We start from the raw sequence: 20,788 nt of genomic DNA on the forward strand, positions 1-20,788 counted from the left end.
TGTCCTGTCATTCTCATGAAAAATGAATATTTAAAAATGGATGTTAACAAAGCAAACAACTAGTCTTAGTAGGTAAAAATAATAAGTGGATGGTCACCATGGCAAGAAAACAACAACTAAGTGCTATCAGTTACTTTAGATTAAACATAGAAATGGGCCGGGCGCAGTGGCTCATGCCTGTAATCCTAGCACTTTGGGAAGCTGAGATGAGCAAATCACTTGAGGTCAGGAGTTCAAGACCAGCCAGTTTGAAACCAGCCTGGCCAACATGGTGAAATCTCATCTCCACTAAAAATACAAAAATTAGCTGGGCATGGTGATGGGTGCCTGTGATCCCAGTCACTCGGGAGGCTGAGGCAGGAGAATCACTTGAATCCAGGAGGTAGAGGTTGCAGTGAGCCGAGATTGAGCCACTGCACTCCAGCCTGATGACAGAGTGAAACTCTATCTCAAAAAAATAATAATAAAATAAACATAGAAATGATATACATGAGTAAGTGCCATAAAATAATGAATGTCCCATGATACCAATGAAGCCAGTAAAGAAAGATTTCAATCAACTTAAAAGGGTATTTATCTGAAATAAGCTGTAATATAGATAACCCACACTTCTTTTTAAATGGTAGGTATCATTCTACCTACTAAAAAGGAAGTTTTATATGGTTCAACCTAATACTTGACTGAGAAGCACCAAGCGGTGAAGAACAAGAGTTCTGGAGTCAGCGTGCTAGGGCTCCGTGTTCAGGCTCTCGGGCAAGTTGCTTAACTTGTCCACGCATCTCTTCTCTTAACTGAGATGAAGATGTATGGCAATTTTATTATCTACTGTATAGGGTTACTTACGTATTAAATGATATTAGCACGTGTTAATGTGCAGTGATCAACAAGTCTTTTCACAGTTATAATTTTATGTTTCAGTATTATCAATGAGATAACTGATCTAGTCAAGATACTTGTTTCATGTCTTTTTCAACAGAGTTGTTAGGTATATCTACATGTGTGCCAACACTTGGCTGTTATTCAAAGATCTTCTTAGTAGTGTGGGTATAGCTGAACACCAGGTGAATTTGAGAATTATGAAATCTTAAAGACATGACAAATAAAAACTCTACTCACTTTGCAGTATTCCCTCATTATCAATAATTTTATAAAGTGCCCTCGGTTCATTTACTACCTATGTGACCTTAGGTGAGTCAGCCTCTTTGTGGCTCAGCTCCTCACCTCTAAGTTGAGAGGAATGGCCAGGCGTGGTGACTCACACCTGTAATCCCAGCACTTTGGGAGGCCAAGTGGGGTGGATCACTTGAAGTCAGGAGTTTCAGACCAGCCTGGCCAACTTGGTAAAATCCCATCTCTACTAAAAATACAAAAATTAGCCAAGCATGGTGCTACATACCTGTAGTCTCAGCTACTTGGGAGGCTGTGGCACAAGAATTGCTTGAACAAAGAAGGCGGAGGTTGCAGTGAGCCAAGGTCACACCACTGCACCCCTGGGTGACAGAGTGAGGCTCTGTCTCAAAAAAAGAAAATTAAATAAATAAATAAATAGATAGATAAATAGAAAGAAGTAAGAATGCCTACTCCATAGAGTTGTTGTGAGGCTTAAATGAGTGACTACGTTCAAAAGACTCAATAAGTTAAGCCTCCCTTACTTTTAGCATCAGTATTAATATAGACAACTAAATTATATGATAGTCACATGACAAATGGAACTTGTTTTCTGTCCCCATGGTTTCAGGCAGATTTACCAATGCTAGTTCACCTTTATATACCCTTATATCCAGGAGTACAGAGCTGGCTACAGGCATCTTTTCAGAATTTTATCATTCTCCAACCATGAGAAATTAGTATCCACTACTTGATATTGGTTTCAAATCCTTTTTTTTTTAATTTCTGAGCCTCATTCATCTTTGGTATCTAATCTTGTCATTGCTTGTGAATTATTCAGGGAAGAACATATTTGAAACTGAGCAAACTTTCCCATGCAGTGGTAACATCCAATCCGAGTCCTACTGCTTGTGAGCAAAAAGTTGAATATAATAACATAATAAATGATTATTTTTAGTTTCTCTGAAGATCTTATGTAAAGAGCATTTCTAAGAAACACTTATCTGTACCAAATAATATGGGGACTTAGCTGGTCTACAAACTTTGGGGACAGGCCACTTGGCCAAAGGAAAGGCAATTTACAACGCTAGACAGGAAGCTTGGGAAGAACCTCTTGCCCATTGTTAGCTGCAGTTGGAAACAGAGGCAGCATTGTAAGCACAGGCAGCCTGGTCCCCATTGAAAAGCTCTTAGTTCCTTTCTGTTAGATGTATTCAAGGTGGCCTGATGAATCCCATCTGTTCGAGCCCACTCAGTGGAAAGTTAATGCTTAAAATGTAGTTTGTAGTAAGCAAATGTTAGAGCGTTTCAATTTGCCTCAAAACTGCCAGGGGTGGTATTTGATTAAATAAACTCAACGGCTTAAGTACTTGAATTGGATTTGAGATGTGCATCATAAATGTCACTTGCAAAGCATTTTCCAGACTTTCATAGTTCAATTAGTACATCCATTCTCCAGCCTTAGGTTATGCCCTGAAGAGACTGTATTTTGACCTTGCAGAAGGAGAATTGTATTTACTGTTCAGCACCGAACCCTTTCCTTAGTCCATGGCTTAATCGTTTTTAAAAATTGTCAATGCCACAGGCAACAATCATGTCGGGGAGCACGATGAGTTTGAATCATGAGGCTCCAACACCTCGCAATCAGCTGGGGCGACAGGCCAGCTTCCAGGAGCGCAGCAGCTCACGGCCACACTACAGCCAAACAACTCGGAGCAACACCCTGCCCTCAGATGTGGGTAGGAAGTCAGTAACCCTGAGAAAAATGAAACAAGAAATAAAAGAGATCATGTCCCCAACTCCTGTGGAGCTGCATAAGGTGAGTAAGCTTTCTCTTCTTTCCCTAGGGTCAAATTTAGCAGCCATTCTGCATAGCATGTATGCCGGGTTGTAAGGATGGCAATGGTAGCCTCCTATGGGCTCAGGAATGCAAAGAAGCTTAAAGGCAGATCCTCAGAGACTTTGTTCTCAAAATACCATCCCTGGGAGGTTATCCTGGAAAGTAGGGAAAATTGGCTTTCAAGCAATGTATTTATCAAAAATGTATTTCTGGTGGCCAGATGTGGTAGCACACACCTGTAATCCCAGCACTTTGGGAGGCCAAGGTGAGTGGATCAATTGAAGTCAGGAGTTGGTCAGCCTGGCCAACATGATGAAACCCCGTCTCTACTAAAAATACAAAAATTAGCCAGGCATGATGGCAGGTGCCTGTAATCCCAGTTACTCAGGAGGCTGAGTCAGGAGAATCCCTTGAACCCAGGAGGCAGAGGTTGCAGTGAGCTGAGGATGCACCACTGCACTCCAGCCTCAGTGACAGAGCAAGACTCTATCTCAAAAAAGAAACAAACAAAAAAGTATTTATGGCCAGAATCCTCTTACAAAAATGTGAGGCTTCAACGTCACATGGAGCTTACATGAATTAGTATATTATTCCAATCTCATTGGAAGGAGGAAAGGATTTTCTAAATGTTGCACACTCATAGTTTCATAAAAAGGGGTTCAGCTTCCGTGTGGGGAGGTTTAATCTTTCATTACAGTCTTATAGTAGATGATTGTGTTGTTCAGTATACATGGAATTCTCTCCAAGATGTATTAGGTGGTTTGGGCCAGGACAGGGTAAGCCGTGGTTATGTTCTGTCTCTGACTGGGATAGTTGCCTCACTTTGCTGCATGGAAGAAAACCCACTCTTGCACACAAAGCTGAATTCAAGATTTGCTGGCAGGATTAGTCAAGGCATATGTAGTGACAGTATTTGCAGAACCCTGGGCCAAGGAGAGTAGTGGAAATCTAGTTTTCTTTTCTAGAGTTAGTGCTTTTTTTGTTAATATATAAGGATGTATAAAATGGTAACAATTTCATGCCGCCATTCTTGAGAACCAAGACATTTTAATAATCTATTTTGTGGTTATTAATCTTGTCTTCTGGATAACAAATGTCTAGTAGATTATTTGTTATCTTATCCAGAAGAGCAAATAAATGTCAGATTCAGAGGAGGTAATGTAGGCTAGCTACTTGCTTTTTTCCTCTAAAGACCTCAATTTCCCTAGCCACCTTATACAACCTAGCTATTTGTTTTGCAATTGACAAGGATATTGTGAAAGAAAGGATAATATGGGAAGTTGGATTCTGAACTTTGTGTTCCAATCCTGGGTTCATTATTTCACCACTCATGCCTTCATTCATTTAATACCTATCCTGTGCCTTTATTCACTCAAAGAATGTATTACAAATCCCCAGAGAGTACAGAGTCTAGTGAGGAGACTGGGAAACTGGGAAGATAATGGCATCAGTCCAATGACAGAGGCAAGCCTGGGCAGCCCTGGAGTCCAGAGGGTGGGTCCTAACCCATGCAGAGGGACAGAAAAGGCTTCCTAGAAGTAGGTGTTGACTATGCAGAAGAAGGTAGAGGATGGGCGGGCATTCCAAGCACAGAAAAAAGCAAGTGCAAAAGGGTGTCAAAGATTATGGTGTAGGCTGGGCGCGGTGGCTCATGCCTATAATCTCAGCACTTTGGGAGGCCGAGGCAGGTGGATCACCTGAGGTTGGGAATTCAAGATCAGCCTGACCAACATGGAGAAACCCCGTCTCTAATAAAAATGCAAAATTAGCCAGGCGTGGTGGCACATGCCTGGAATCCCAGCTACTCGGAAGGCTGAGGCAGGAGAATTGCTTGAACTCAGAAGGCAGAAGCTGCAGTGAGCTGAGATCACACCATTGCACTTCAGCCTGGGCCACAAAAATGAAACTCCATCTCATAAAAAAAAAAAAAGACTGTGGTTCATTGGAGGGGATGCAAATGTTCTAACATGACCAGAACCTAGAATTGGAAACTTGTGTGTTAGGAGGAATTAGACTAAGAGAGAAAGCAAAGACATTTCTGACATGTTAGGATGATGACCCAGGTTTAGGACCAATGCCATAAGTTAGCTTGTTTATCCAGTCATCCTGAATTGATGTGTCTGATTGGTAAGTCACAAATCCTCACATACTAATTGACACACACCATTAGGCTGTAAGAATGCCAATGGTGATTAAATTGCAGGAGCCACAGATTCAGTGCTAAGTCTGCTGTACCAAGAAGAGGGCTGGCACCTGCAAGTTCTCTTGGGTACCTGTGAACACTGCCTTCCCCTCTTCTGTATAGTTCTGTTCCCCAGTGAAGCAGGAGCCTGCCTGATAACCCTCCTTCCTTCACCCTCAAAGAGAATGCATATCACCACATACTGAGTGCCTAGCAAGTGCTATATACCTTTCATTCTCAGCCCTCAATTACACAGGATAGACAAATAGCAAGTATAAAATAGAGTCATTTCTTCCTCTGGAGTGAAACAGTCACCTCAGAGGAAGAAGATTATTGATAGCCCAGGAATACAAAACACTTGTCTTCTCATCCCTCCAGCACTGAAAGCATTTAGCAAAGATAATGGAAATGAATTGGATGTGCAAGTGTTGTTACAGCTGAAGTTTAAAGTGGCTCTACTAAAAAAAAAAAAAAAAAGATCTTGTTAAAAAGAAAAAAGTATTATTCACTTATTGGCAATATGAGTGGCCATGGATGGACTCATTGGAACATTTATGTGGCAATGTGTAAATTGTGAGACCCTAAGATCATAGACACTCATGGGCCAAATTGACCTCATCAGTAGGATGCTTCTTTTTTCCTTCACTTCTGTCGTTTCCTCTAAATGGTGACAATATGTACATTTCTCATGGAGCTTCACTTTTTTCTGAATTGATCCCAAAAAAATAAGACTGTAAAAAATAAGTGGCATCCCAGACATTGTAAGCCCCTAAAATGACCTAGTTAAGTGAAGATGTAGTCGAGGTGCCAGTGGCTGGATACTATGGAATTATTGGAGTGGTTTATGCTCACATCTTGGGTATCTGTTCTGTTTTAAGGAATTCCCTTACTCTGTTAGGCCATCCAGGATGTTTGTTAGCAGGCACACCCTCCAAGTCTGAAGTGCTAGAGAGGAGAAATGGTCATTACAAAAGCTACTTAGAGCAAAGGCTGGCAATTGCGCATGTATCTTGAACGTGGGTGTCTTTTGTACACCAAGACGACCTGATGTCATGAAAAGGCACAATGACTTGTTAAAGGAATGGGGCATCCTCCCCTGCAGTGCTACTCTCCTGTATTAAACCTTTTGTGAACATTAGGAAAAGGCACTCTTTTTCAGTGGTGGCATGGAGAAGGGATCTAGGAAATGAGAAAAACGCCTTCCTCAAGTTGAAAATAACCCAAGCCACAGTCCACAGCTGGTTTTCAGTCCCCTGAACCTCTTTGGTAGCCTTTTCCAAATGGACCTAGTGGATTCCCAAGGAGCTGAAAAGACCAGAGTGGAGAGGCCGGGAGAGATGAATAGCACACCGGGCTAAACATGCTTGGTGCTATTTTCCTGGTACTATCTTTCTGGTGGCTGTTTGTCACGTGGTTAGGCTGTATGCAGGAGAACAAGTAGTAGGCCTGTTCATATCTAGACCAGCACCTGCAAAACCTTATTATTTTCACTGTAAGTTGGATCAAGATAATGGACAAGGATCTGTACTATTGCTGGGGGAAAAAAAGGCTAAAAAACACTCCAGTTTCTGCAGGTGGGTTACTATCCCACCCACCTCTGCCTCCCAAAGTGCTAGGATTACAGGCATGAGCCACCATGCCCGGCCCATCATCTCCATACAGAAAGAATAATGCATTGGCTTACCTTCCACTTTCTTGGGTCTCAACCTACTCTCCAGAGTTTGCCCCTCATTTTCTGACCATTCCTTCCTGCCACTTCTCTTCCTCTAGACCTTTAGAAGGTCCCCAGGTCAGAATCTAAATGGTTTTCACTCATTTCTCATCATCTGTTGCATCTGAGGCTCCCCTGGGGACTTGACAAGCCTTCCTTCAAGTTGTCCACAATTCATTCCTGAAGCCAAAAAGCCAGTAGTCATGCCTGACACTGGAGAGCGAAGAAACACAGTCTTATGTCCTTTTTTGACTTTATAGACATGAGAGAGAAGTGGAGCCGGAGTGATTTGGAACTCAGTGTGGGGATGGAGAAAACGATAAAGGGGTCACAGGGAAGTGATCTTCATGTCCTTTTAGGCCACTCCTCCAAATCTGTCAGCTGGGATGCACAGTCTGAAATATGTTGTACCTCACAATTCACTACACATGTACACCCACGTTCACATATATGAAGGACTCCAAAAATTGCACAGTATACACTGACATTTTTCTGCCTTTTCTTCAGTTTCTTTTCAAATGCTAATCTCACTAAGCTGATTTCAAGACTTATTAATAGGTTAAAGCCTTAGACAGTAGTTTGGGGTATGAACCCCTGATGATCCATGGGATGCTTGTTAAAATGAGGGTTCCGAAGCCCAACCCAGACTTACCGCATCAACATTTTCAGGGAGCGTGGGCAAAGAATCTACATTTTGGCAGCCTTTTCAATGTATTCTTTTGCAGAATAGAGATTGAAAATCACTCCCTTAGGTTTTGCTAACTGAAGGTGAAATCATAGGCAACAGCTGGGTGGCAGGGTACAAAGGAAATGAGGCTGCCTCCAAGGCCCTGGAGCTTCTGCATTTTATCTTTCTGATGAATTCTGGTTTGTAATGTAGCTTATCACAGATTCTCTCTCTTTGCAGATAAGGGGCCTGTGATCTAAGCTACAGGTCATTGATAATCCTTCTTTCCCTTCTGAAGCTTAAATATCCTTTGGTGTCCACTTAATCTGTTTCTGAAATGAGTTCTAGCCTCACTTCTTTGCACACCTTAAGGCAGAATGATTTTTTGTGGAGTAAAAAGTCCTCCACTTGCATAGCATTTGGACTTTTATTCATATTGATGGTGGGCACAGTGGCTCACACCTATAATCCTAGTACTATGGGAAGCCAATGCAAGAGGATCACTTGAGCCCATGAGTTAGAGGCCAGCCTGGGCAATGTAGCAAGACCTTATCTCTACAAAAAATGAAAAAATTAGCCAGGCATAGTGGCTTGCATCTGTAGTCTAAGGTACTCGAGAGGCTGAGGCAAGAGGATCACTTGAGCCTGGAAGGTCAAGGCTGCTGTGAGCTGTGATTGAGCCAGTGCACTCAAGCCTGGGTGACAGAGCAAGACTCCCTCTCTTAAAAAAAAATCATATTGACATTTCCTTTTGCTTTGTCATTCATGCTTCTCAATAAAATTATACTTCTTAATTGTATGCAGCCATTTTTATTTTCTTACAGAGAGGCTTTTAAAATATTTCCCGTCACCTGCTTTTATTGTGGCTGCTGGTAGCATGACACTTGGACATTTCAGTCACTCACAAGTAAGCTCTTTATTTTTCACAGCTGCTTTTGCCCCCATCAGCATTTCCCTCGCCGCCAAGTTCAGTTTGCATTTTGAACATTTTTGAGTTTTCCAAGAGGGGAGCTTTGCTCTGCTTGATATGATAAAGTTGTTTTGCTCCTTAGAAGAAGTGTCATTTTCAATGTGTGTAACACCAGCTTCTTTTGCAATATTGTCTCTGAACAGGCTCAGCCCTCAGAGGAAGTAGGAAATGGAAATATGTATCTTATCCTTGCACATGCCTATTTCTTCACAAAATATTTGGAGTCAGCTCTCAAGATCAAATGAGTCCTCATGCCAGACTTCAGCTTTCTCCAAGGAGCTTAGTGTAGAATTGTGTACTGTGAAAATCACTAGAAGCTAAGGCAGACCTAGTCTGCTATACATTAGCCCTGCCACTTCCGTGAGCCTCAGTTTCCTCACTTACCAGAGAGGGAGCAGGGTCACTTGTTATCAGAAGAGGGAGACTTCACAAGATACCTTTTTTTTTCTGGTAAAGTCACCATCATTCCATCTTGCCTCAGCCTTACAGGGTCAGAAACTCAGATGATGAGGCTTCCTCAGCATCCCAGACTTCAATAAGATCCAGACGGCTGCCAAAAGCCACCAGAGATAAGGCTGTATACCAGAATGAGAATCCATTCACAAAGAGAAGTGGATGTGTGTCTAGTGACCAGTCACTTCTCAGTACCAGCATATTCTCTCCCTATAGAACCAGGGACAGCAAACAGAGCATTGTCAGGGGAACACAGAATTGTGGAACAAGGGTTGGAGTTTAGCTTGTATGTTTTGAATAAATAATGGCATCCATCCCTGATCATCCTCAAAATGTATCATTTCCATTAGCTTCCTTTCTCTAGGATTCTCTTAAGGCATACATTTTAAATGTAAAAAGCATAATCTTTCTTTTTGTGGGGGAGGGGATGAAGTCCAGCTCTGTTGCCCAGGCTGGAGTGCGGTGGCACACACCTGTGGTCCCAGCTGAGGAGGCTGAGGTGGGAGGATCACTTGAATGAGAGGTCAAGGCTGCAGTGAGCCATGACTTCACCACTGCACTCCTGCCTGGGCAACAGAGTGAGACCCTGTCTCAAAAAAAGAAAAAAAAGAGGGATAAGGAAACTTACATATATATATATATATAAATACAAAGTTAGTGGGATGTGTATATATATATATGTATATGTGACATATATATGTGTATATATATATGATATATATGTGTGTATGTATATATATAATACATATAGTATGTATGTATGTATCAGTCAGTAGGAGATAAAAAAACTTGGAATAAGATTTCTAAGTTGGAATCAAAGCTGCCCAACGACTTGTAGGGAAATAAAAGCAAAGCCTTTGAGTTTATCTTTTCTGAGGGGAAAAATAATTTGCATCTCTACCAGACAGAACTCAATTTGCATCTTATCACTTTTCTACAAGTTGCCATCCACCTTTGCAGAGTCTGAGCTCTGAGCAAGAGAAACTGAGAACCACCATTCCCTAGACTCAGACGCCCCTGTGGCAGGCTCGCTAGCATGCCTTATTTCTCAGGTTTGATCATTCATCTTAGCGCTTCTGTCCTGGACTCACCACCACCTCTCTTCAGTTTCCCTTAAGTCTGATTCTGGCCTGGACCATTCATCCCTCCCCAACATCCTTACGCATCTCTGTTGTGATCAAATATATTTATTTCTAGCTTGTAAGTTTTTGTATTATCTGTAGGTTGTTCACTTACAAACGGTGTACTTTCTGAAGGTGACTCCATTTCCTTCATGTCCAGGTTTTTGAAGAACAGTCCTATCCACTATTATTCTGCCATATGACTTGTCAGGCAGGGCTATAGGTAAAGATTAAATTGAAGGCCAGGCGCGGTGCTTCAGGCCTGTAATCCCAGCACCCTGGGAAGCTGAGGTGGGTGGCTCACTTGGGGTCAGGAGTTCGAGACCAGCCTGACCAACGTGGTGAAACCCCATCTCTACTAAAAATACAAAATTAGCTGGGAATGGTAGTAAACCCCTGTAATCCCAGCTACTCAGGAGGCTGAGGCAGGAGAATCACTTGAACCCAGGAGGTGAAGGTTGCAGTGAGCCAAGATCACACCATTGCAGTCCAGCCTGGGCAACAGGAGCAAAACTCCATCTCAAAAACAATAAAAAAAGATTAAATTGATGACAGTCTAGCCCAGGACATGTCTCTCTCTTTCTCCTCTTTTTCTCTCTCAGATGGGATACAGAACTCTTTGCTTTCCCAGGCTCTTTGTAAAGTCAGGCATCAGTAATCTCTACAGTAGGAAAATAGAATCAAGATGATTAGCACTCAGTGCAGTGGGAATTTGGTTAGTTGCAACTTGTCATCCTTCCTGAATGACAGTGCACCTGGCTTTTAGTCCCATAGGCCCCGAGGACAGGTAGAGGGTGTGCCACCCATCCCGAGCCGCAGGAGGTTCCAGAGTCAAGGAGGCCCACATGGGCCTGTGAGGAATGGAGGTCAGTCTGTTGCAGAGGTAATTGGAAAGAGGTTAAAAGCTGGAGAAGGGCCAGGCCAGAGCCAATCTGGGAGCTAGAAAACAGGCTGAGTCAAGAGGGTTGCTGTGACCAGGCAGCACAACAGGGACTCCACCGCAGCCGGCCAGCTTAGTGTTGGCTGGGATAAGTGCAAAGGGTCAGTGATGGAGCTGGCAGTAACTCGAGAACCGGCTGCTTGCAACTTGGTTTGATCTCCCGGAGAATTTGGAGAATGGTCTAGCTCTTTCGTCTTTGTTACTGTGTGAACTGATAGATGTGCGAAGGTGCTCTGGGTTGAATGAGAAAGGCAGCACCTAAATCTGCCACAGATCTTAAAAACTGTGCTACTTTTTTGGTTGGGACTCAGCTCCTCAAGGACCAGGGTAGCCCCTGGCTTGCTTATACTTAAAGCCAAAATCCCAGCTACTCATTCTCTCAATTATTGAGCCCTTGTTTTTTTCCAGCCCTGGGTGCCACACTATTGCCAGAGTGCAACAGGAGGTGGCGTTTGGAGCAGCTGTCCCTTTTTCTCCTTGGCCAAGGCGACTCCCCAGGCAGGAGGGCAGCAGCTGCCTTCTGACCCAATTCCTCTCAAAACCCCTGAGTTTCTAGCGGGGGTTTTTAACTGCAAGCTTCCAGTTTGGAAGACTGTATTCTGTCTTTTTTTCTTCCAGCACAATAGGTAGTATAGAATTGTCCTCAAAATTGACATTACTTAAATTGTCAGAGTTAAAGGAATGGGGCTACCCCAGTGGTATCTGTCAAGAGTAAACCAAAGTGTTTAGTGATTTAGGGGAAAACTGTCTCTTAGAAATAGGTGTCAGTTTGGTTCTGAAGGACATTGGGACAAGGAAGTGAGCCATAGGGAGCTGTCAGAGCTTGAGGACTGCTTTTGGGATGACTGTCACTTGCCAAGACTTGCTCAAGAGAGCAGATGTAATTGCCCTTAAAATCCAAGTGGGGAGAGTTGGCTCTGCAGCTAGAGCCTTTCACATGTGTCAGAATTGAAACATAAGCATTGGGTTTCTGATCTTGGCCCTTAGGACATTGTTCAAACATGTCAGCAGACTTGCTTAGAAGTATAAAACAAGGCTGAGTTTGAATCGTGGTGAATCCACCCTGCCTCCTGTGAAAGCTTCTGTTCTCAGGAGTGTTAGGAGCAATTGCAGCACATGCTGATGAATACTTAAATTGGACTGAGCTTTGTAGAACTGTATCCTAGCCCTGAATGGTATGTTCTGAGAAGCTCATTGGATCTTTTAGGACAGAAAAACCTTGCAACTGTGTTCATGGTCCAGGTTCCCCAGAGGCATCCTCTAGTCAGCACAAAAGATAGACCCTACAAGAAAAATCTTGCTTCACATGGTCTAGGGTAGAATGCAGAGCCAACTGACAGGATGGTGCACCGTAGGAGCATGGAGCAGGATTTTATGCAGATGTTTTGGAAAGCCACAAAGGGCTCTGATGAGAAGAAACCCAGCAGACATTATAAATTATTCATCTTTAGTTGGTCGGGCAGTTGGAAATGAATAAAGGCTCCCTGACCAGCTAGGAGATTACATGTCAAAAAAAAAAAAAATCGTGATTTGGTGGAAAGAACACAGCAAATGCGGTCAGATATTCTAGTCTTGAATTCTGGTGCTTCTGCATTCTAACTGTACAAGTCAGTGCATCAACCTTTTCAAGGCTCAGTATCCTCATTCATGGAAAGGCAATAGTTTTGCTGCACAGAGGTGTTGGAAGAGCAAAAGCAATCATATGCAAGAACGTAGCTAGATAAAGGATTCATTTCCTGGGGAAGGGGGAAGTATGAACTTAAACCTCAGATCCTTAGAATTATTTTTGCACAGAAATAAATCCAAGGTAACCACTACCAATCTCCAGGTAAACAGGACTACATGGCACAATTCATTGTTACTGATTTGAGAACAGAACTACATAAAAGATAAGCTTCTAGAACAGATTCTTTCTTTTAATTTGCCATTGCTACGCTATTTCCAGGAGAACCACAGAGCTGTTAAAATTCAGTATCCTTTAACCTTGGGAGATGTCTCTGGAGAAATAGATTACTTGTAGATTTAAACTATTTATTAGCCTCTCATCCTGAAGAATTTGCCATAAGCACATATGAGCTCTGAGGCTCAGAAAAACCAAGGCTCTTGGCCAGTAACCGTGACCTTGAAGTTAATGAGCTACTCTGCTGATGTACTCTGCTTGGCATCCATCTCTAATGTTTTGGTTGGTGTGCTACTACTGGTTGGTGTTGGCAGTTTTAGGTGCCTGTAATCCCAGCACTTTTGGAGGCTGAGAGGGCAGATCACAAGGTCAGGAGTTCAAGACCAGCCTGGCCAATATGGTGAAACCTCATCTCTACTAAAAATACAAATAGTTGGGTGTGGTGGCAGGCATCTTTGGTACCAGCTACTCAGGAGGTTGAGGCAGGAGAATCACTTGAACGCGAGAGGCAGAGGTTGCAGTGAAGTGAGCTGATATCATGCCATTGCTCTTCAGCCTGGGTGACAGAGCAAGATTCCATCTCAAAAAAAAACAAAAACAAAAAACAGTAGCATCTCTTTCTTGTGCCCCATCTGGGTTCTAACCTGTGGTACAGACACCCAAGAATCACAGGCAAGCAGAGTGATGGAGAACTTCACTACTATTCCAAGCCCACACCAAATGTTTCTTCAAATTCAAGGATTCTGGTTTGCTGTGTTAGAAAATATGGCTCAGATGTAAAACCAAAGTGAGTTTCCTAGTACCCATTGTAGGCTTAGGATTTAGCACCCTCACATGTGGGTACACTTCAAGGATATGGCTAGGCCTACAGAGCAGAAGCTGATGCACTTTCCCAACCAGCCATAGGCATAGAGTCTACAGGACTGCACCCCCGTACCTAGTTGCAAGTAGAACAGAGATAGCAAGGAGGATGTCCACCCTCCAGGAATGGTGGTGATGGTCCCTGCCCCAGGTGTGTTGCTTGCCATGTGGAGAAAACATGGCTAAGAACAAGGACAGAAAAGGAGCAAACGGACAAGAGATCCCACAGATAAAGCCAGAATGGCACATAAGCAGGAATCTTGGGCAGAGAGATTTCACCCACTGGTCAACAGAGTCTGAAGAATGTCAGTCTATTACCAATCATAATAACTACTAGCCTCCTTCTCACGTTCTCATTTTTTTCCTTTTCCCACTATTCCTCCTCTTCCTCCCTTTGAGAAAGCAGCATGGAGATAGAAGGAAAAGGACTAAAATAGGCCAGGTGTGGTAGCTCACGCCTATAATCCCAGCACTTTAGGAGGCCATGGCAGGTAGATCATTTGAGGTCAGGAGTTCAAGACCAGGCCGACCAACATGGCAAAACCCTGTCTCTGCTAAAAAAAGTTAGCTGGGTGGTAGTGGCACACACCTGTAATCCCAAGTACTCAGGACGCTGAGGCAGGAGAATCGCTTGAGCCTGGGAGGCAGAGGTTGCAGTGAGCCGAGATCCCGCCACTGCATTCCAGTCTGAGACCCTGTCTCAAAAAATGAAAAGAAAAAGGACTAAAGTATAATATAAATAAATAATATTTCCTCCAGTGAAGGCTTTTTAAAGGAATGGCTGATTCCAGATCAGGGATTTGAACTACTCATGATGAGTCATATTTTGTGCCAGAAAGCAAAGAAGCAACCAAAACCAATGGATTCTATCAAAAGGACATAGGAGTCAACGTGAAAGATTTCCTGTGGCCTAAAATGTGAGAGCATTTGAGCATCCAAAAGAATAATGATGCAACTGACTTAAATGCATTGAATAGGCCGGGCACGGTGGCTTATGCCTGTAATCCCAGCACTTTTGGGAGGCCGAGGCGTGCAGATCACTTGAGGTCAGGAGTTCAAGACCAGCCTGGCCAAAATGGTGAAACCCGATCTCTACTAGAAATATAAAAATTAGCCAGGCATGGTGGCAAACGCCTGTAATCCTAGCTACTCAGGAAGCTGAGGCACGAGAATTGCTTGAACCGAGGAGGTGGAGGTTTCAATGAGCTGAGATTGTGCCCCTGCACTCCAGCCTTGGCAACAGAGTGAGACTCAGTCTCAAAAAAAATATTAACTGTGTCAAAATTTATAGGTTCATATTGATCCCACCCCCAACCGTCCCCACACACAGATTGTCCTTGGGCCACCATTTGAAGTAGTTAATGAATGAATTCCCTGTTCTGAAGTTGAAAAGAAAAAATTCGCATTCATTCATTCTGCCCTTCTTGTATAAAATGTATTTCAGAGTAACCAAACTGCACTAATTGAAAAAAGAATTCTCCTTTGCAAAATCATTTTAGCTAATATAGAAGATATTCATAGGATTAGAAAAAAGTTATCATTTTGCAACCCCTAATGAAATTTTGATTCAGGCAGTGATCTTCAGTAAATAAAACCATTAGGTTAAAGATTGATGACAACCCTTACAATAGGGAAATGAGGTTGTCATCACCTGAACCCACCCAAAGTGGGACAACTAGACATGATAGGAAGCATTGTGCCACCCCCCGAGCCCCCACTACAAAGCTGACTTCGACTGACATCAAGCATCGAGAATTAACTTCCATTTAGTGAAATGCGGGAGACAGAGGAACATGCTACAGAGCAAATGACACAGTTTCAGCAACAGGTCAGCAGCACAGGGGGAAGGACGAGATCCCACCACAGATGAGAGATTTAACAGACTTAACACAGATATAGTATGTGGACTTTGTTGGGATCCTGACTTAAGCAAGCCAATTTTAAAAAAATTTGAGGCCGGGCATGGTGGCTTACACCAGCACTTTGTGGGGGTCAAGGCAGGAGGATCACTTGAGGTCAAGAGTTCAAGACCAGCCTGGCCAACATGGCAAAACCCTATCTCTACTAAAAGTATAAAAATTAGCTGGGTGTGGTGGTGCACGCCTGTAATCCCAGCTATTTGGAAGGCTAAGATGCCACTGCACTCCAGCCTGGGTGACAGAGCAAGACTCTGTCTCAAAAAATTAAAAATAAGAAACCATTTTTGAGACAATTGGAAAAATTATTATAGACTATTGGTGGCTATCAAGTAAGAAGAGTTCATGTTGCCAGTGAATGAATGAGGTGGAGGTTATGAAAGAAAGTGATCATATTTTTGAGGTACATACTGAAGTATGTAGGAGTGAAATGACATGTGATTTGACTGGTGTTTGCCTGAAAACACTCCCCCAAAGAAGACAAGGATAGATGAAGGAAACATGGCAAGCTCTTGTTGGTTGTTGGGTCTGAGTGGTGAATAGATGGGTGTTTCAACCTCTCTACTCTAGAATATGTTTGAATTTTTACTAAGAATATTTTCTTCCAGTGACTTACTCCTCCTTTCCTTAGGAAAGAGGGGCAGAAATCTCCTATCTGGCCTGAGGCAAAAACATAATTGTGGAGCGGCCTAAATATTCCTCTCTGCAAGGAGTATTTATTAAGCAACTGTGTGCTGGGCAAGGAGAGAGTGTGCAAGATCTAAGCTTTGCAGTCAGAAGGCTCGGTTTGAGCCGATTCTCTGTTGCTATCAGTTTGATCCTGGGCAAGTTGCTATTTCTCTTTGAGCTTTCATTTCCCTGTCTGTATATGATCTGCTCCACAAACTGGTAAAGGCAGTAACATCTCTTTGATTTCTAAACTACTCATTCAACTCCCACAGGCCTTACTAGCAAGAAGTCTAGCATCTCCATTGGAGGACCTTCCCCCTCCCTTCCTCACTGTCTGGAAATCTGGGTCTCCTCATCCCTCAGGTGGGCGGACGTGGCCCTGGTACCAGGAGTGCCGTCCATCTCAAGGCCACACGGTGTAGACCTTGGAGCTTCATCATCCTGCCCGGCTACTCTGTCACAGGACAGCCTTGCCGATTCCCAGCATGGCCTTGAGTGAGGGGTGAGGGGATGGCTGAACCCCAGAATTAAATCTCTCTTAGTTCACATTCTCTTTCTCTGAAATGACTCATAAAGGCACAGCACATCATGGCTGGTCTGCAGCCTTATAATGTGCAGATCAAGCCCTTTCTATCGGACAAAATACTAACCCCATTATATGGCAGGTGCTGCTTTAGGGGCTTGGGATGTATTTGTGAACAAAAAGGACCCCTACTCCCCTCAGGGAGCTGGAGAGTGGGGATCCGCCACAAACCTGAGCCCAGGCCACCAGCGAAGTCATCCCCTCTCCCCCTGGTGAGTATTGTTTTGGAATATGAAGGTGCTCTCAACCACACAGTGTGAACCTAACCTACTTTTCCCCAAGCATCAGCAGTGAGCATGTTAGATGGGCGGTGGGTGGTGGGGCTGGTGCGGGGATGCTGAGTGTTACTAGACTACACACATACACATAACCCCACACACCTTTTATGTAGTAAAATGGAGCTTACTACTCTATCCTGTATAACTGAGTGCCACAAAAATGATCCTTCAACAGAAATCAGGTCATTTCTTCAGACTGAAAAAACTTTGTATCTGTCACCTCACTGAAAATGACTCTTACCCATCTTACAGAATTGTTATGAGGATTACATCAGATCTCTTCACTGGGCTGTCCTCATAAAGGTTGTGTTTTACTCACTGCTTTTTTTTTTCACTCTATCCTGTGAGATATATTCTCAGTCCCTAAAACAGTCCCTGGCACATAGTAGTATTGTAGCGTATGCACATACACACACACACACACACACACACACACACACGCATGTGCACACACAGTGATGGAATGAGCCTGCGAAGAGGGTGACCTCAGGAAACATTAGCTCTGTAGATTCTCAGTCGGTCTGGGGTGGGTCTGAGACTGCATTTTCACTGGCTCCTGAGAGTGGCTCTTGTCCAGGAGGACACTGAAGTGGTGAGGCCAAGCAGTGCATTTTGAGTGGCAGTAGAGTGGAACCATTAAGTACCTGGTGTCTGGAGTCTGACAGACACGTCCCCACCATTCTTACCTTTGTGGCCTTGGGCGGGTTACATAACCCCAGTAAAATTGAATTGCCTTGCCTCCAATGTGGCAATACTCACTAGGGCTGCCTGGTGAATAGTATTGACCCAGTCAACTTGATATTTTAGCTCTCTGTCCAGTAAAATAAAAAAAAAAAAAACCCACACACTGACCACTTTTGTATTGCCTTCAGAATGCCGTAGCCCTCTGAAGTAAAATCACTGGATATAAACAAAGATACTTGCTATGAGAGTTTTAGCATTCACATTTTGCCCTGTATAGCTCTAATTTTTTGTTTGACTATTTTACATGAATGTATTCCCATGTTAGTTGCATAAAAACAAATATATATATATATATATATATATATAATTAATATGATTACAATAGAAAATTAAGCCTGACCATTGCTTGAAGTCTTTGTGGAGGGCATATGGGACAACTTGATAAAACCCGTGGCCCTCTCAAAGCATTAACTGAGCGTTGAGTGCTGAGTGTGCTGCTGGGCGCAGTGCACAGTGCAGTGAGAGCTCGAGGACTGCCACATATTCATGCCTGTGCCTCTGGAAGGCAGGCTTTTCTTCCTCTTGTTCGCTGCTGTTTCCAGCACCCCACACTATGCTTACAATATGCTAGGGACTCAATAAATATTTGATGAATGTACAAATGATCAGTTCTTTTTGCCTCAGGTGAACTCTCGCAGGTGGTCAGGTGGCGGAGTGAGGGCTGGGGCAGCGTTAGCCGGCTGTAGTTGGCCTTAGGTGCAGAGAGACCCAGCAGGGGCCCACAGCACACAGGGTGGATGCCTTCAGTTGCTGAATCAAACCCTAGACAAATGCTGAGGGAGTGAGTCACACTGAGGCACAAAGCAAGGTGTTGGCCATGGAAACGTTCAGGTCTTTTACACAGTGTTCTGTGATGGTGCTCGTTGGGGGTTCCAGAGCAAATAAAAGGTTGGACTTAATTGTACTTGCCCAAAGAGAGGGTGTGCTGAGCACTGTGCTTAGCAGAGCACCAGGGAGGACTGTGGAGGAAGGAAAGGCCTTTGGCTTATTCCCCAACATCTCGGCAGTTATAAAGGGCTGCCACTGACAGCTCCTCTGACCAGGGGCTGCCCCAGGAAAATAGACTTCAACACACCCTGAGAAAGTTCTCTCCTGTCTCCCTGAAGACTGCAAAGGAGGGAGGGAGGACCTGGACTTTCCAGTTCTCCTCCTTTTTCAGCTCTGGATGAGACTTCATAAAGTCCAAGGATATTCTCGAAGTGGGAAAAAGGCTGCAGGATTGGGTGCAGGGAGCTGACAGATGCTGATATTGCAAATCCGTGATGTGACCAAAAGTTCTGTGAAAAGATTATTCATCAAGAGGTCGCAGAAGGAAATGTCTCCAGCCCAGCTAAATGTTCCCATCCCATTTTCTCTCTCTCCAGGTGACCTTGTACAAGGACTCGGACATGGAGGACTTTGGGTTCAGTGTAGCAGATGGCTTGCTGGAGAAAGGAGTGTATGTTAAAAATATTCGCCCAGCTGGGCCAGGAGATCTTGGTGGCTTAAAGCCCTATGACAGGCTCTTACAGGTAAGATCTCAGGTGGAGTTTTAATTCCTTGCAAGTAATTTCTCACTGGGAGTTTCCTCCACATCCTTCTGCATATTTAGGGCCCTTTGCTTTTTTCCCTTTTTTTGCCATCAAAATTACAGAATTAGTAGAAGCAAACAGCTGAATAAAGAATTTTCAGCTCTAGTAAATTCTAACCCAGCCCCCAAAGTCGTGTGGTTTCTTATTAGTTTTTTTTTTAGCTCAGAGCCATCTTTCCCAATCTCATGCTCATTTCTCAGACTCCACCCAACCACAGGTCATCTCCCAGCATCACAGTAGTCCTGTAAATATGGTTCTCTGACTCTAGGTGCAACCAGTCTAGTCCTTCCTACCACTTGTCTTCTACATGACCTATAAGGCCCCAGGGATTTGGCCTCTCTTTCCCTTGCCAGTATCTTGCTTCCCCTCCCCTCCCCTCCCATCCCATCCCCTCCCCTCCCCTCCCCCCCCTCCCCTCCCCTCCTCTCCTCTCCTTTTCTTTTTTCTTTCTGAATGCAGTGGTCTGATCTGGGTTCACTGCAACCTCTGTCTCCCAGATTCAAGCGATGCTCCTGCCTTGGCCTCCCAAGTAGCTGGGATTACGGTGCCTTCCACCACACCGAGCTAGAAAGCAATTTGCTACCTAATTGGAGGGTTGATGATGGAACTTTTGAAGTTGATGGAAGGTTAGATTCTTTTTTTTTTAGAGACAGAGTCTCATTCTGTCTCTCAGGCTGGAGTGCAGTGGCACCATCTCAGCTCACTTCAACCTCCACCCCCTGGGGTTCAAGGGATTCTCCTGCCTCAGCCTCCCAAGTAGCTGGAATTGCAGGTTCATGCCACCACCCACAGCTAATTTTTGTATATTTAGTAGAGATGAGGTTTCACTATGTTGGCTAAGCTGGTCTCAGATGCCTGACCTCAAGTGATCCGCCCCCTCGGCTTCCCAAAGTGCTGGGATTATAGGCATGAGTCACCGTGCCTGTCTTCTTCGTTTACTCTCTAGCTTCAACTGGATTTATTTCAGGAATGCTATATGCCGCCACCTCCTGGCCTTTGCACCTGCTGTGCTAGTTTGTGGCGCTCCTCTGCTAAACATGCACAGGCTCCTTCCCAGCTCCTTCCTCTATTTCAGGTCCCTGCTCACATGCTGCCACTTAAACCACTCAGTCTAAAAGGGCCCTCCCTGCCTCTGCATTCCTCACCCTGCTTTCTTGGTTTGCAGTTCAGCCAGGCATGATGCTAGTTATGTGCTTATTCTGTGTTGCCCGCTGGAATGTAATTCCATGAGGGCAGGGATTTTACTCTCTGCTGTATTTTCAGTTCCTGGAACAA

General features: G+C 43.9%; 1 protein-coding gene across 24 annotated transcripts in view; it reads left to right on the forward strand.

Annotated features, from left to right (window-relative positions):
- GRIP1 (glutamate receptor interacting protein 1) overlaps positions 1-20,788 on the forward strand; it is a 726,295-nt gene that overhangs the window by 700,957 nt on the left and 4,550 nt on the right. For all 24 annotated transcript variants that reach the window (XM_078336115.1, XM_078336116.1, XM_035256174.3 and 21 more), the window contains 2 exons: positions 2,693-2,926; positions 19,307-19,453. In XM_078336115.1, the coding sequence (XP_078192241.1) occupies positions 2,693-2,926; positions 19,307-19,453 (381 nt within the window). The remainder of the gene's footprint in view (positions 1-2,692; positions 2,927-19,306; positions 19,454-20,788) is intronic.

This window comes from Callithrix jacchus, chromosome 9 (genome assembly GCF_049354715.1).
Source record: "Callithrix jacchus isolate 240 chromosome 9, calJac240_pri, whole genome shotgun sequence".
Classification (NCBI taxonomy): domain Eukaryota; kingdom Metazoa; phylum Chordata; class Mammalia; order Primates; family Cebidae; genus Callithrix; species Callithrix jacchus.